This window comes from Alexandromys fortis, unplaced genomic scaffold, assembly GCF_014885135.2.
Source record: "Alexandromys fortis isolate MF-2015 unplaced genomic scaffold, M_Fortis_MF-2015_v1.1 scaffold_26, whole genome shotgun sequence".
NCBI lineage: Eukaryota > Metazoa > Chordata > Mammalia > Rodentia > Cricetidae > Alexandromys > Alexandromys fortis.
In genome coordinates this window covers 654,366-670,238 of record NW_026067894.1, presented here as the reverse complement: position 1 = coordinate 670,238, position 15,873 = coordinate 654,366, and the positions used below count along the sequence as shown (strand labels likewise).

Sequence of the window (15,873 nt, the reverse complement as noted above, 5' to 3'; positions counted from 1 at the left end):
CCCCCCGAGACAGGGTTTCTCTGTGGCTTTGGAGCCTGTCCTGGAACTAGCTCTGTAGACCAGGTTGGTCTCGAACTCACAGAGATCCGCCTGCCTCTGCCTCCCGAGAGCTGGGATTAAAGGCGTGCGCCACCACCACCTAGCTCTGAGAGGTAGTCTTATCTTCCTGCATGAGACCTCTATCCAGCCAGGAGGCCACTAGTGTGTCCTGGCTCTCCCTCAGAACTCTCACCCTGGGCCAGCATCCTCCTATGAGCAAGCAGGTGACCGTCAACAAACCCTGACCTGGGGGTTGGGGAGATGGCTCAGCAGTTAAAGGCACTGTCCAGGAAGTCTGACCACCCGAGTTTGATCCCTGGGACCCACATAGTGGAAGGAAATAGACTCCTCCAAGTGTCATTTGAACTCCATACTCGTGCTGTGGAACATACGCACACATGCACGCGCGCGCGCGCACACACACACACACACACACACAGTAAATAGTCTCGACCCTTCTCAGTGTGCTCACTGGGATGAGACTCCTCCTTGCAGAATTCCCCCCTCCCAGCCCTCTCCCCTGACCTTAAACTCCAGACAGCAGGTGTACTCAGAACTGAGGCTCAAAGTCTTTTCTCACTAGGCTGAGTCCAGGTTACCCCGGGCTACGACAACAGGTGCACGGGCACGGAGGGGGCGGGGCGCACTCCAGCACCGCCCCCTCCGCCCTCTGCGCTCCCCGGGTCTCCCCCGCCCGCCGCGGCGTCGCCCGGTCCTGGCAGCTGCGGGCGCGGCGCGAGGCAATTGGGACGCGGCAGCGGGGACGACCCAGTCGCTAGCGGAGGCCGAGCCGAGCAGCCCCGGCCCGCGGAGACATGAGCGCGCGGCCGCCCGCCGCACCCCGGGCGCAGTGGCCCGGCCCCGCCGCCCCATGATGGGCTCCTGCGTGTCGCGAGGTGAGGACCCGGCGGCCCGGGACGCGGCGAGGGGCGGGAGCACCAGCGCGCGGCCCCGGGAAAGCCTAGGGTGGGTGTCCGCCCTTCACGGACCAGCCGCACCCCAGGGGACGCGGTGCTCCATTGGGACAGGGCTCAGGAAGAGAGCGGGCAGCTTGCAGAGCCGGCGGAGGTCTCGGTACCCCACGCCCCACTCGGCACCCGGCAGGTGGCATGAAGCAAGGTCCCGGTGCCATGCTTTCTTCTGCAGCCACACGCCTCCCGCAGTGTGCCTGGGAGGGGAGGATGGCTTCCGGTTCTTTCTGGTCCTCTTATGGGCCACTGAGCTCGAGGAAGACAGGCAGACCTCGCTCCTGCAGCCCAAGACCAGGCCTTCCTAGCCCGGGGTCCCTTTCCCTCCCGGTGCCTCCGTCTTCAACCCTAGAAAGCCCCTGGCAGGAAGGGGTCAGCAGGGATGAACAGGTTATCGAGGTTGGCTTTACCCCACCCTCATCCCTAACTCCATCCCCACCCCCATCCCTGCTCAGGGGACAGGAGAGGACAGAGGACAACTGATGTTCCCAGTAACCCCTGGGCCTTTGTCTCTGACCTAGTACCTTGGTCATCCCCAAGGTGATTCCAGGGAATGGGAGTAACTGTCCCTCATCTGGAAGGGGTGGGGCACCTGACTGTGAATGGAGGGCGTAGGGTCTTTCATGGAGGCTGGGGGATGTGCATACTTGTCTTTGGAGTAATATTTTAGAAGAGTTTGGGAGGTGTCAGGGCATGCCTGTAATCTCAGCACTCAGGAGGTATAAGATCAAGAGTTCAAGGCCAGCATAGACAGTTCGCGGCCAATCTGGGCTATACTCCTGAGACCTGTGTCAAAACAACCCTCCCCCCCCAATAAAAGGTTGGGTCATTGGCCCCACCCCCTTAGGACTCTTACCCTCTGTGGGGGCAGGGTTGGGCTGGGAGTAAGAGCCTAGAGACCAGGGCTCCTTACCCAAGGTCTTTGAAGATTCCACTGGCCACTTCAGGCAGAGAAGGGTCAGCTGGCCTTGGAGTGGGGCTGGGCAGGTCCTCGAGGGGATCTTGGTCTGGGGAATGTTGAAAAATCCATCCTCTGGACTCTGAGGGAGTTCTGCTCCGAGTTCAAGGAAAAGTATTCAGGGAACTGACTTAGGGTGTCCCTGGAAGGTGTCAGCATTGGGGTCCTGTATCAAGTTGGTTCAAGCTGATTGATGGTCACAGGGCTACCTACTGGGTGTCAGTCACTGTGGTCCTATGAGCCCAGCATGCACCTGGCCTCTGAAGCAGAGGGTAAGAAAAGGTGTGAGCCGTTCCCAGAAACCCTGGAGACCCATGGAGGCAGTTCCAGGAGTTAGGTAACTGGGTGTTTCCTTGGTGACTAGGTTCCTTCTTCAGCCCTTCGCTCGCAGCTGTGGGGTCCCAGCCCTGAGTGCACTGTCTGGTGAGCCCAGGGTCCACAGAGTACAGGATAGAGACTAGACAGCGGGGATGCATGGTAGTGAATCACCTTGGGGTCACACTGTGAGGCTGAGACCTGGGTCCTCCATTTCCCATGCGTCCTCCACGACTCCCCTGCCAGGGCAGTTGAGGTCACACTGACTGAGAGACTCTCCACCTTTCCTCTTGCCTCCTGAGTGCCACCCCCAGATCAGGCTGCATTTTCTAACCCTCTCCCCATCCTGAGATGACAGAGCCTGACAGTCTCAACATGCACTCCAGCAACTTAGAAGTGAGAGGTATGAGCTGGGCAGTGGTGGGCGGCCTTTAATACCAGCACTCAGGACGCAGAGGCTGGTAGATCTCTGTGAGTTCAAGGCCAGCCTGGTCTACACAGTGAATTTCCCAGGGCCATAAACCAAGAAACAATAAAGGCAGGGCTGGAGATTCTCTCACTCCAGGGGCAGGTCCTTAGCCTCAGCACCCTCAGCCTTGTGGTGATATCACCTCAGGTTTCGCTGGGCTCCTGAGTCCCTCCCTACCTCTGCACCCCTGGACCAGTGGTTGACCACTGTCCCCGTTTGCTAAGGGTTTGCATGGGCCATGTTCAGAGCCTGAAGTGGAGGTCAGGGGTCATGAGCTTTGATGTCTCACAGAGCCTGGAGCCTGCAACCAACTGGGGCTACCCAGTTCCCCCTACTCCAGGTCCAGGCTACACCTGAGAGATCCACCCTACCCAGCAGTTAGCTTCTGCCACTGGGCTGGGTGATCAGGAGTCTCCAGCCTGCAGTCCCTGCTCCACCGTTCCCAACTGTGTGGTCTCAAGTTGAGAGGGAATCGTATTAAGGTGGGAGCATAGGACTGGATGGGAGAGGGTCTTAGTGCAAAGACCCCTCCCCACGGTCCAGTCACCATCAACACTCAATAGCCATTTCTCGCGTGGAGCTGGTGTATCAGCTTTGCTGCAGACATCTTGGTGGGATAGGGACCCCTCCTGCCTCCGAGGAAGCAGTAGGTGCCAGGCATTTGTGGTGAGGGCAGGGAGATACTGGCTGCACACACTGCATCTCAGAGCTACTTTGTATTTCTTGTCTATTTCTATTTCTTCAACTTTTATTTACTTATTTATTTATTTTGGTTGTTCGAAGCAGGGTTTCTCTGTAGCTTTTTGGAGCCTGTCCTGGTTACTTATTTATTTTTGAGACAGGCTCTTATTCTATAGTCTTGGCTGGCATTGAACTCAAGGTCATCCTCCTGCTTCCAGCTCCCAAAAGCTAGAGTTTCCTGTTTGAGCTCCGTGTCTGCCCTGCTAGTCTTTTTTGTTTGATTGTTTGTTTAGATAGGATCTCCAGTAGCCCAGGCTAACCCTGGACTTGCTGTTCCTGAGGATGACCTTGAACTCCTGATCCTTCTTGCCTCTACCCTAAGTGCTAGGATTATAGGCTGAACCACCAGACATCGCGCAGGTGATGCTGAGGGACTGAACCGAGGATTTCATGCATGCTAAGCCAGCACTCCACCAGCTGAGCTACAACCAGAGTCTGGGGTTCATCTGTTTTTGTTTGTTTGTTTAGAGACAGCGTTTCTCTGTGTAACAGTCCTGGCTGTCTTGAAACTCTCTTGGTAGACCAGGCTGGCCACGAACTCACAGAGGTCCACCTCCCTCTGCCTCCCAAGTGCTGGGATTAAAGGCGTGTGCCACCACCCCTTGGCTGGTTCATCTTTTTTTAAGCTGCCACTCTTTGGATGCTTATCCTGAGCCACGCTGAGCCAGGTCTTGGCTCTCCTGACCCAGTTAGTTCTCCTTGAACCTGGGAGGGAAGTGGGTTCAGAGTGGGTTCACTCAGGTCCCCCACCCGGCAGCACAGAGGCAGACTCATATCTGTAACTCAGGTCTATGAGCCCCAGTGCTGAACAAGGAGCCCCTGCCCTTTGATTTTTCAGACTCCTTGCTCTCCCCCAAAGCTGTTGGCACATGGCCAGCAGTCTAGAACCAATTTCTGGGATGGCTCAGAGGCCGCACGTCTGGTTAGGTTTGCCTGGCACCGGGACACACAGGGCGTCAGTATCTATCCCTCTCTATCTCAGGGTCCCTCTGTGCCCACCTATGCCTTCTGGCTCCACAGCTTCTCTGTCTACCCCTCCCCATCTCAGGCCTCTCCTCCAGCTAGTCAGCCAGCCTCCTGGCCTGCCCTAGGAGTCTCTAGTGTCCAGTGTATTGGTTCTTATGAGAGCAGATGTTGGTCATCAGAATCAAATGTCTGGTTATGTCTAGAAGGCTGAGGTCCTGCGGGGGCCCTGCCAGAGCTCCTGCTGGGAGCAACACTGCAGTGAGCTCTGTGGTAGAATTAGGAAAGAGTCCATGAAGTTCAGTCTGAGGGGAGGGACACAGTTTTGTGTTCAAAGAAGTCTGGTGGTGGGAAAGCAGTACACGCGCGCGTGCACACACACACGCGCACACACAGACCACAGAAAATAATGACTGCAGGTCCCTTTCTGGAGATCAGCACTACCCATACTGCCCCTAGGTCTGCACCTCGTCCTGGTGCCTTGGATATGCCATGCACACTCTCCGAGGCTTAATTTTCTCATCTGTCCGGTGGGCACGCTGCTACCCGCTTTGCAAGGTTCAAAGCGAAATCCTAAGTGAGGAATCACCATGGTGCCTGACCCGCAGCACACGCTTAATAAACAGGCGATGTATCCCCGAAGGCCAGGCTTCTCCCCCAAGAGAGTCATCTCATCAGCTCAGGCCAACCTGGCAGTGTGCCTGGCCTTGGTGCGACTGGAGTAGAATGGGCCCCAGGAGGGCAGAGCAAATGAGGAGGTGGGGTGGGTGAAAGCCCTTGGTTGGGGATGGAAAGGGATCCCTCTGAGCTCAGCCAACCAGAGGATTGAGGGACCATCCTGGCCCAGGTGGTTCCGGAAGACATTGGAGAATGGGCCTCTGCCAAATTCTGGGGCCTGCTCTCCTGGCAGGGACTCACCAGGCAGAGACACCAATGACTCAGTCTTTGGTCTCCCTCTGTAGGGTTCAGAGGGTCCCCAGGGCAAACACCAGCTCAGGAACAGGACACAGGAGTCCCACTGTCCAGAAAGACAAATTGTGGGACAGAGCGAGCAACTCCTCAGAGGGAGTCCCGGCACAGCGGTAGCCTCCTGCGGTAGCGCTCCGCACACACGGGTGAGAAGTGGGGTGTACATGGGGAACACATGGTTGTGGTCCAGAGGATTAAGCTCAACACTGCTTCTGTACAGCGCCAAGGGCAGCTGACATATCACAGTGGGAGGGACCACCTGGCACGTCCATTTGCCGCAGGTGCCCGGAGCCTCTTTGGGGAGGCTGGCTTCCAGGGAGGCGGCACCAGGGGCTTTGCACCCAGGCTGCTGCTCACTTGTTGTTCGCCTTCTTGGTGCTGCTGGGAAAGAGCCCTCTTCACTCCTCCCAAGCGGCTGCGGGCTCATTCTCTCGCTCCTAAGAAACACTCCGGGTGCAGGTGGCAACCACAGTGACTAATGGGCTGGGACACGGGGCCCTAATGGATAGTTGTAAGCTCCGGACAGCTCTAAAGCAAATAAGAGGAGTCTGGGGGACCGGAGGCATGGGGCTGGTTGTCAGGTTCACCCAGGCTGGTAGCGGGAGCGCCACAGCGTGAAGAGTTTAGGCTAGACATTATGGAGAACTGTCTAGGTGGTTAGGCTGACTTTCTCATTGGGAGCTTTGGTAGAAAAGGCAGAAAACATCTCTGCCAAGCAGAGGGATGGAGGGGATCTCTAGATGACGCCCTTTCCTGGAAGGATCAAAATGGTCTTCAGGTTGCCATGGCAACAAGAGGACTGTCCCTCCCCTAGCCTGAGGAGGTGAGGGAGGGAGCAGGTCCAAGAAAGGGCCTCAGACCTTGGGGGGAAAGGAGTAGGGTGTACACTGTGAAAGAGAGGGGGTGTCACCACACAACTTCCTTGGGAGAGGCACCCGAGAAAGCAGGCAGGCATTAGAGGTCCTCTGGGTTTTCCTCTGCCCCACCCTGCATGGCAGTGTGTTTTTCCAGTCACCAAGGCCATGATGTGGCCAGGTCCCTGCTGGGCTAAGAGCAGCCTGTGATTTCACACTGGGCTGGTTCATTACCTGACGTCTCTGTGGCAACCAGCCCATGACATCATGGGACTAAAGTCTTCAGGGGGAGGAGACTTTGGTAGGGGCATCTGGGTCCCAAATGGGATGGGAGTCAGGCAGGAACGGGAGGGGCTGGAGCCAGGGGCTACAAGCCCCACCACCACCCCAGCAAATATTTGGTGTCACTGTTGTCCTGGGTTCACCTGCTCATCCTTGTCACTCCCTGTTCTGCAGCTGGAAGGCTCAGGGCTTCAGTCCAGGGAGTCCAGAAGCATCCCAGCACCCAACCAGGAACCCAGCACCACCCTGTAGGTAGACGGACTCTGACTTTGCATGACATGCAGAACTCCAGAACATTCAAAGTGTCTCTTAACTTTTTGTTGTTTGGGTGTGTGTGGGTGTGTGAGCACGTGTGGTGTGTATGTGTATGGTGTGTGTGCATGGTATGTGTGTATGGTGTGTGTATGTCTATAATGCGTATGCATGTGTGGTGTGTCTCTGTGTGTATGTGTCTCTGTGTGTGGTGTGTCTGTGGTGTGTATTGCGTGCTTGGTGTGTTGCTGTGGATTCTAGACTGACTTGGAACATACCATGTATTCCAGACAGGCTTCCAACTCCCGATCCTCCTGCCTCAGCCTCCAGTGCTGGGATCACAAGCATGCGTCACAATGCCTAGTCACAGCTTTCAAACTTAAAAAAAAATTAATTTGAAAAAAATTATCTCATAATAGTCCATGCCTGCATCATGTATATTTCTAGTGCCCATAGAGGCCAGGGAAGGACATGAGATCCATGGGAACTGGAGTTAGAGACAGTTGTGAATTGCCATGTGGGTGCTGGGAACCGAACCCAGGTCCTCTGGGAGAGCAGCCAGTGCTCTTCAATACTAGGCCATTTCTCCAGCCCCTAAGTTTTTTCTTTTTTATGTTTGCTTGTTTGTTATGTGTTTGTGTGTGGCAGTGTGCATATGACATTACATGCCGGGTGATGGTGGCACACACCTTTAATCCCAGCACTCGGGAGGCAGAGGCAGGCGGATCTCTGTGAGTTCGAGACCAGCCTGGTCTACAGAGCTAGTTCCAGGACAGGCTCCAAAGCCACAGAGAAACCCTGTCTCGAGAAAAAAAAAAGCCATATGACATTACATGTGTGATGGTCTTAGACCAACTGTGAGTCAGGTCTCTCCCATCACCGATGGATCCCAGGGATGGAAGCCAGATCAGTGGGCTTGGCAGCAGGCACCTTTAAACCACAGAGACATCTTGCTGGTTGAGCTTTTTAATGGATATTTTTGGACCCTGTGGTGAATGAGCATGGCCCCTTGGTCCCTAGTTAGTGGAGCTGTTTGGGAAGGATCGGGGGTGTGGCCTTGTTGGAGGAGGTGTGTCACTGGGGATGGGCTTTGATGTCTCAAAAGCCCCTGCTATCCCAGTTAGCTCTCTCTGCTTTGTGCTCGTGGATCAGGATGTGAGCTCTCAGCCATGGTTTCAGTGCCATACCTGCCTGCCAAGTTGCCTTAGTCGTGGTATCTCAGCATCGCAATAGAAAAGTAACTAAGGCAGACCTGTAGGAAGAAATAAATACATTTTGCATTTTGACCCAGTGTGTATATCTAGAAAATTCTCACCTGTGCGAATTCTCCCTCTCCCTCTCCCCCTCCCCCTCCCCCTCCCCCACACACACACACACACACACACACACACACACACACACACACAAGCTCCATGACACAAGACTGAATGAATCTCAGGCTGCCTCTGGTCCTGATGATCTCCATTCTGTTCTATTCAATACTTATTTTGTTATTTTTTAAATAGACCCGGTGGAAAAACGGCTGAGGATATAAATGTAGTTCAGTGGGAGAACGCTTCCCAGCATGCACCAGGCCCCGGTTTTGATCTCCAGCTGGAGATCATTCGGATAAATGGATAACCATGTAAGCAGCGAATAAATTAAAAACAAACCTGAGGAATGGCTTACATGACCACTGAAGGATGTGGCCCCTGCCCCGCCATTGAGTCCCTCCTTTGTGGAGATGGGGGTACTGGAGCCCAGAGAAAAACAACACTGACCTGGGGTCACACAGCGGACTGGAAGGCAGCAGCTGTGCTGGGGACTGTCGAGTCCAAGCGCATGGTGCAGCCCTCATTCTCAGAACCCACGCTGTCTTCTGTGCCCTGCCCTCCTTATGTCTGGGTCACTTAGGGTCAGGAGATGACATTGACTGTCACCTTGCCTTCCTCTCCTACGATGTCCAGACAGCCTGGTTCCAGGCTCCCTGCCTTGGCCCATGCGTTCCAGCCTTGGGGCAGATCCCAGATCCTCTGGCCTCTTTTGGAAAGTAATTTGGCTGGAAACTTTCACCTTGAACGCAGGCTGTACTCCCTCCAGCCGGGCTAGCTGTGCCTGTGGTGGGGGCTCTGTGGCACTTCCTCTGTTGGGACCCCGTTCTGCCCTAACCTGTTGGGGTCTGGAGTGGAGTGTGGCTGGAGACAGAACCCAGTGTTTGACAGAACACCGTTCTCGCTAACAGTGGCTTGTCCTTGTCATGTTGATGTCTGAACGCCTCGCTTTTCTCCTTTGTGAAGCCCCTCATGAGATCCTGCTGTGTGCTGGGCATTGCAGCAGGAGCTGGGGCTGCTGCAGCCCATCAGATAGATGAAGTTGGGGCTGGGGAGATCATTCAGTCGGGGACCTGCCTACATTCCATTCCCACATCCACATTAGGAGGCCAGGCATGGTGGCCTGCACGTGCAGTGCCAGCGCTGGGGCACAGAGGCAGCTGGAGGATCCCTGGCCAGGTGGCCATTTCCAGTCTAATGAGAGCCCTGGCCTCAAAAATAAATAGATAGATGGATAAATAAACAAATAAATGCATACATAAATAAATAGATAAGTAATAGTGCCTGAAGAACATCTCCCAAGGTTGTCCTAGCCTACACACACACACACACACACACACACCTTCTCTCTCTCATACACACATACACACATGCTCTCTCTCTCACACACACACAAACGCCTAGTCTCAAAGTAAAAAAAAAAAATCTTTGTATAGCTGTAGTATGTGTTTATATACTAAGTGCTATTATAAAAGAGTAAAAAAACATTATTTTTTTTTCTTTATAGCCAAGCATTGTGACAGGGTTTCTCTGGGTAGCCCTTGCTGTCCTGGAACTTGCTCTGTAGACCAAACTAACCTCAAACTCACAGAGATCCTCCTGCCTCTGCCTCCCGAGGGCTGGGCTGGTAGTGGTGGTGAATTCAGGAGGCAGAGGCAGGAGGGTCTCTGTGAGTTTGAGGTTAGTTTGGTCTACATAGAAAGCTCCAGGCTGGCCAGGGCTCCATGATGAGACCCTGTCTCAAAAAGTCATAAAGTAAAAATAATTACAATAGCGGGCGCATTGGCACAAATCTACAAGTGCCACCTGCTTGGCAGGCTGGGGCAGGAAGTTCAGAGCTAGCCTGGGCTACACAGAAAGCCTCTGTCTCAAAGATGGAGGAAGAAGAAAAGGAGGAATCAGAAGCTTTACACTTATCCATTGATTTCAATTATTAACTTAGAGATGAAATCTTGGTTTTTTGAGACAGGATCTCTCTGTGTAGCCTGGCTGTCCTGAAATTTGCTGTGTAGACCAGGCTGGCTTCATACTTACAGAGATCTGCCTGCCTCTGCCTCCCAAATGCTAGGATTAAAAATGTGTGCCACCACCATCCAGCTGTCTAGTTTCTTTACACATAAAAGAGGGATAGCTTAACTCCTCCTTTTTGGTCCAAACCCCTCATTTCTATTACTACCCTATTACTATGACTAAGTAGTTTTTTTTTTTAATTTCTCCTGCCATCTTTATTTCCAGATCTTCTCACAAGTGCCCAGAAAGATTGTCCCAGGCCCCAGGGCACAGACCTCCTGAATCAGGATCTGACCTCCAGCCAGCATCCGCCTGCCATTGTTCCGGACCACGATGCTGGCAAGGTAGCTGGCCGTTCCTCACCCTCCCTCTGCCTGCCCTGGCTTCAGCTGCTCTTTTATGTCCCTACGGCAAGCAGAAGCCATTCTCAGTTCCTTTCTTCCTTGCCAACCCTAATTTCTCCCTGAGCAATAGGGGCACCAGGGGCTTGGCATCATCAGCTGGATGAGGGTCTGCCTTGGGCTGGGCACCAGGAATGGGTTCAGACTTATTTAGAAAGCACAATCCCACCCCAAAGGTCTTCCTGCCCAAATTAACTCAAGTCTTGCCGATAGTAGGTTCTGCTGCCTGTCCAAACTGCTTAGCAGCTGGGAACAGATACTCAAGAGCAAAAGTAGGTGGATCTCCACATAGATCAGGAAGGTGTAGCGAGGGGTCCTGGTGTAGTGAGGGGTCCTAGTTCATACTTTCCATACTCGTCCAGGGATATGGCTTGAACCTACCAGTTTATTTTAAGATTTATTTATTTTTTATTTACGTGTATGAGTGTTTGACTTCATGTGTCTATGTTCACCGCTTGTGTGCAGTACCTGTGGACGCCAGAAGAGGGCAGTGGATCCTCTGGGACTAGAGGTACAGATGGTTGTGAACTGCCTTGTGGGTGCTGGGAACTGAACCCATGTCCTATGGAAAAATAACATATGCTCTCAACTACTGAGCCATCTCTATAGCCTTAAGATGCTGTTGTTTTAAATTTTTTATTTCATCATTAATGTTATTATTATGATTTTTTGATTTTTTTGTTCTTGATGTTTTTCCGTTTTTTTATTTTTTATTTTTAATTTTTTTGAGACAGGGTTTTTCGAGACAGGGTTTCTCTATAGCTTTGGTGCCTGTCCTGGAACTAGCTCTTGTAGACCAGGCTGGCCTCGAACTCCCAGAGATCCGCCTGCCTCTGCCTCCCGAGTGCTGGGATTAAAGGTGTGCACCACCACCGCCCGGCTGTTTTTCTGCTTTTTGAGACAGGGTTTCATTATGTTGTGCTGGCTGTCCTGGAACTCACAGAGATCCTCCTGCCTCTGCTTCCCTGGTGCTGGGATTAGAGGCATGAGCCACCATACCAGCTAGGCCATTGGTTTTTGAACTCCCTAGGCTCCAGGTATCAGGAATAGTGAAAGTATATTCTGGTCTAGGCCGGACCTATCACCCTCTCCTTCTAAGGCCACTGTGTCCCACTATTTTTAGTGCTAGGGGACAGCAGGCAGACCTTGATTTCTCAGGTGGAGCCACCCTACCCTGCAGGGGCTTCAGGCCTTAGTTAGCCGTGTCACAGCATCCCCAGTCCTGACTGGTCCCCTTTCTCCTCTTGCTTCAGGACAAGCAGATGGATTTCTGTTGGGATCCGTGGCAGGTAAGTGTGCTTGCTCTCCCACAGTCCTGCCAGCCCAGGGAATGGATGGGATCTCCCTGTCTTTCTCTGCCTGGTCCCTGGCTGCCACCCAAGACTGAGTGGGTGGCCACAGTGGTCTGCAGGGGGCAGGGGGACAATGTCCTCTGGCTGACTGCCCTTCCCTCCTACCCCTTCCTTTTCTACAGAGGTGCTTCCAAACCACCAATGGCTACATATCCGACTCTAGAGCCTGCCCCAGCAACTACAGTGTGGCCGCCCTGGCCACCTCATCCCTTGTGGGTAGGTCCCCACAGTCCCCCTCCAGCCCTCCCCAGACGTGTGCTGAGGGGAGGCAATGGGTCACAGTCACTGCTGGGTTAATATTTTCTAATTGCCAGATTGCAGGCTGGGTTCCTCTCTCAGGAGTTGGCTTGCTGGGTTTTCAGGCCCTGGGGATGCCTCAGAGGGAGGGGGGGGAGGTGCAGCTTTTGGGTGTCTGACTGCGTGGTCTCCCACGTCACCTTGGGTCTCGTTCCCTAGAAGCAGAGCCTGAGGTGGGGACTGTGCCCCCAGGGAATTGCTCTTGGCTGGTCCCTGGGGTGTGAAGGCAGCTGGGAGGCTGAGAGTTTTGCTCAGTGAAGACTTGGTTATAGTTGTGGCTCTCTCCCTACCTCGACCCAATGGGTGCCCTGTGGTCACCTGAGGATCAATGGCACTTGAAGACCACGGATCTGGACTTCAGTCCTCAGTTGTCCGTGAGGAGGACTGTGTCGCCTTGAGGGCATGAGGCCGCACCAAAGCTGTGATAGCTTTTCTGAAGCAGGCGTGGGAACAAGCCAGGAGCAGCACGCCAAGGTGGCTAGGAGAAGGGCGTGCAAGTGGGGTGGGAGACCCACGCGGTTGTACTTGGCTGCAGATGGCTCTCAGATGACAACCGGGCCGCTTGGCCCACCAGTGCCTCCTACAGCTTCTCACACTGCAAGCTCCCATCACAACCCTTCCAGGTTCCCACAGGACCCGGCCACCTCCTTCTGCCCCTGTCTCTGCAGCTCCCTCCACTTGCCACACCTGCCACCCACCTCGCCCTGTCCCCAAGCATCTGAGAAACACACCATCTCTCCAGTGAACTCCGCAGTCCAGCACCCCATTGGGGGAGCAGGTCTCCCCTTCCTTCTCATCTCCATTGTTCCCATGCCCCTGGTCCCTCGTTCCTGTGGACTTCTTATCTGTCCTCTCCATTACCTTCTACACTCAGCCGGTCAGGTCCTACGCTCCCCAAGTCCTTCTCCTTCTGTCTAGCCTTGTCCTGCCTCTTGCTGGGTCCCTGCAATGGCCCTGAATTGTCCCCTACCTTCCGTCTCCACCCTTGAACTTTAATCTTTCAGTTAGGATGCTCTTTCCAAATAACAAACCAAACTTCCTTCTCCCCTGGTCCGTGTCTGGCTGGGGCTCTCCACTGCTGTGTAGACAACACAGGGCTGTCCCCTTGACTCTCCAGCCCCAGTCTGGTCCCTGTGGGGGCTGCCAGCCTCTTGTCCCTGTGCGTCATCCTTGATTGTACTGGTGTTATGCCAGCTCTTCTGTGCCATCAACCCCGTCTCACCTGCGGAACGGCCTGGCTCCCTTCTTTCCCACCACCACAGACCTTCAGAACCCAACTCCAGGCCGCTTCCTCCAGGGAGCATTCCCTGAGTGCTTCACCCCAGAGCAGGGAGCACAGGGAAGCTCCCTCAGAACTGTCGGTTCATGAGTGGAGGGTGCTGGGTCCCAGAGGAACTGAAGGCCTCAGCTAGTCTAAGGAGTGGCTGGTTTGGAAACCTGATTCAAATTCAATAAGACATTGGGAAGGTTGGGGGTGGGTGGGGTGGACATACGAATGGGTGAGACATGTAGGTGAAGTAGGGCCAAGGCTGGGGAGGGCACAGGGCAGGGTGTGGGACTTGTGAGGCAAAGCTGTCCCTGGTCATGGTTACCGGAAACTGACAGGCGCAGGCTTAGAGATCAGAGGTGGTTGGGTTACAGAGCATGGGATGGCCTGAAATGGGGTTTATGCTGACCTGGTCACCTGATAGCCATCCGTGACCTCCTCGCAGGGGTGGTACAAAGCATCAAGGACCACATCACAAAGCCCACAGCCATGGCCCGTGGCCGAGTGGCCCATCTCATCGAATGGAAAGGCTGGAGCGTCCAGCAGTCAGGCTGGGAGCTGTCCCCAGGAGACGACGAGCGTTACTGCTGTCTGCCTGACGAGCTGCGGGAGGCCCGCTTTGCTGCGGGTGAGCGGGGGCCGGTGCAGGGGGAGGGAGACTATAGGTGGGCGGGGTCTGCTGGAGGGAAGCTGGGTCTGAGCACGGGATGGCGGATGGGGCGGGCGCTAGGTGGCGTCCTTCCTCACCTGGGTAGAGAGGGAGGCCCGTATAGGCATAGAGTGCCCCTTTCCCACCCATGGGCTCACCGAGCCCGATCTTGCTTCCCGCCAGGTGTCGCTGAGCAGTTTGCTATCACGGAGGCCACTCTGAGTGCCTGGTCCTCCCTGGATGACGAAGAACTGCAGCCAGAGGACAGTACCCAGGGTGCCTTCCAGCTCCAAGGTACAGCCGGGCGTACCAAGGCAGGGTGGGAGACTGAGGGTGGCGCCTGGGTCGCTCAGGTGGGCTCCTTCCTCTCCCCGTCCCCTCTTCTCCATGGCTTAGCTTCCTCCTCAGTAACCTGGGAGCGGCAGCTATGGCCTACACATTCCCAGGGAGTGCCCCAAGCCAAAAGGAAAGCCTGCCTGCGGTGTGGCTTGAGTTGGCACTAGGTGCATTGTGGGTCTGCTTTCCCAAACCTGGGTCCCGGTGAAGCGTGCATTGACTGAGCTCACTTGATTCTCCCTGTGGCCAAGAGGGGAGGGCACAGAGGACCAGAAGGAGCACCTATTGTCACACTGCTCATCACTTCCTGCTCTTGGTTACTCTGCTCCCTGTCATGGGGAGACAGCTGAGCTCAGAGAGATTTGGAGACCTGCCGGGGTCACACAGCTTAGCAGTGACATACCAGGTGTCCCACCCCTTGCCTGGCCTCCCACGCCCAGGGAGGTAGGATCCGGGACGCGGGATTCCATCTCTCCTCTGTACCCTCTGTTTGGTGTTCTAGACCTGGAGAGCATCTACCTTCAGGACAGCCTCCTGAGTGGCCCTTCACAAGACGACAGTCTCCTAGCCTGCTCCCCTGGCCTCACTCTCGATGATGGCTGGCCTTCACTGGAGGAGGAGCCCGCTAGCCCCACCCACCAACACCGGCAGAGGCTGCCTGGGGCTCAGGGGCCTGAAGGTGGCGGGGCCCACGTGCATGACTCCCTGCCCTCCATGGACAGTGGGTCTCTCTCAGAAGACGAGGATGAGGTGTTCTACAACTGAGGCGAGCTGGCCACTCCACACTTCTCTGGGAGCCCAAGGCACCGTCTGCTGGCACTGAACACCTCTTGACTCCTTGGGACAAACACAGGGTGGAGTGTGGCAGGGATGGTCAGTGTCGTTCTTGTGGAGACCACTCGGTGCCTCCATGGACCTGCCCTCAACAGTGGGAGGGAGCCCCCTGCTTTGTGGGCTTGGCCCCTCCAGGGCCTCTGCCTTCAGCCCGCTCCCAGACTCTAAGCAGACACCAGGGCAACCGACCCCAGGAGACTGGCAGTCAGGCCCCTGGGAGGACATGGGGGAAGATTGGGAGAGTGGGGGAGTCATTTGGAGGGGCCTGGGAAGCCAGCCTTGACTTGGGCTCATCCTCTCGCCACTCATCTGTCCCATGGAAGGTGGGAGAGTTTCTTCTGGTCAAGCCATTCCTTGCCTCTAACATCTCTGGAGGGTCTGTCTGTTCCTTCTCTCTTACCTGGTTCCTCCGTGACCCCCGTGCTCCCAAGCCAAGAGAACCCACGTCTCCCCTTACCCCCTTCATCTCCCACAGGGTTCTCTGGTGACATTAAAGTAGTGTGCTCATCCTGGATGAACTTGACCTGGTATCCCAGGGAGAGCGTGTTCCTGAGCCCTGGATGAGGGTCTGTAGGGCTTAGGGAGGACTCCTCCCTCCAACACACAG

At 55.0% G+C, this 15,873-nt stretch overlaps 1 protein-coding gene across 1 annotated transcript; it reads left to right on the top strand.

Annotated features, from left to right (window-relative positions):
• The first annotated feature begins 735 nt into the window (after positions 1 to 735).
• Fam131c (family with sequence similarity 131 member C) lies at positions 736 to 15,780 on the top strand. Its single transcript, XM_050154321.1, has 7 exons — positions 736 to 935; positions 10,356 to 10,474; positions 11,785 to 11,820; positions 12,006 to 12,099; positions 13,893 to 14,075; positions 14,280 to 14,390; positions 14,935 to 15,780. Exons 1-7 carry the CDS (start codon positions 911 to 913, stop codon positions 15,195 to 15,197), a joined length of 831 nt encoding a protein of 276 aa, XP_050010278.1. The 5' UTR covers positions 736 to 910; the 3' UTR covers positions 15,198 to 15,780.
• Positions 15,781 to 15,873: the final 93 nt, after the last annotated feature.

Excerpts from the sequence above, each read along its gene's own strand:
- Fam131c (XM_050154321.1), top strand. The coding sequence starts at position 911 with ATGATGGGCTCCTGCGTGTCGCGAG. Across the intron at positions 936-10,355 it reads GGGCTCCTGCGTGTCGCGAG|ATCTTCTCACAAGTGCCCAG; the intron begins GTGAGGACCCGG and ends CTTTATTTCCAG. Across the intron at positions 14,391-14,934 it reads GGGTGCCTTCCAGCTCCAAG|ACCTGGAGAGCATCTACCTT; the intron begins GTACAGCCGGGC and ends TTGGTGTTCTAG.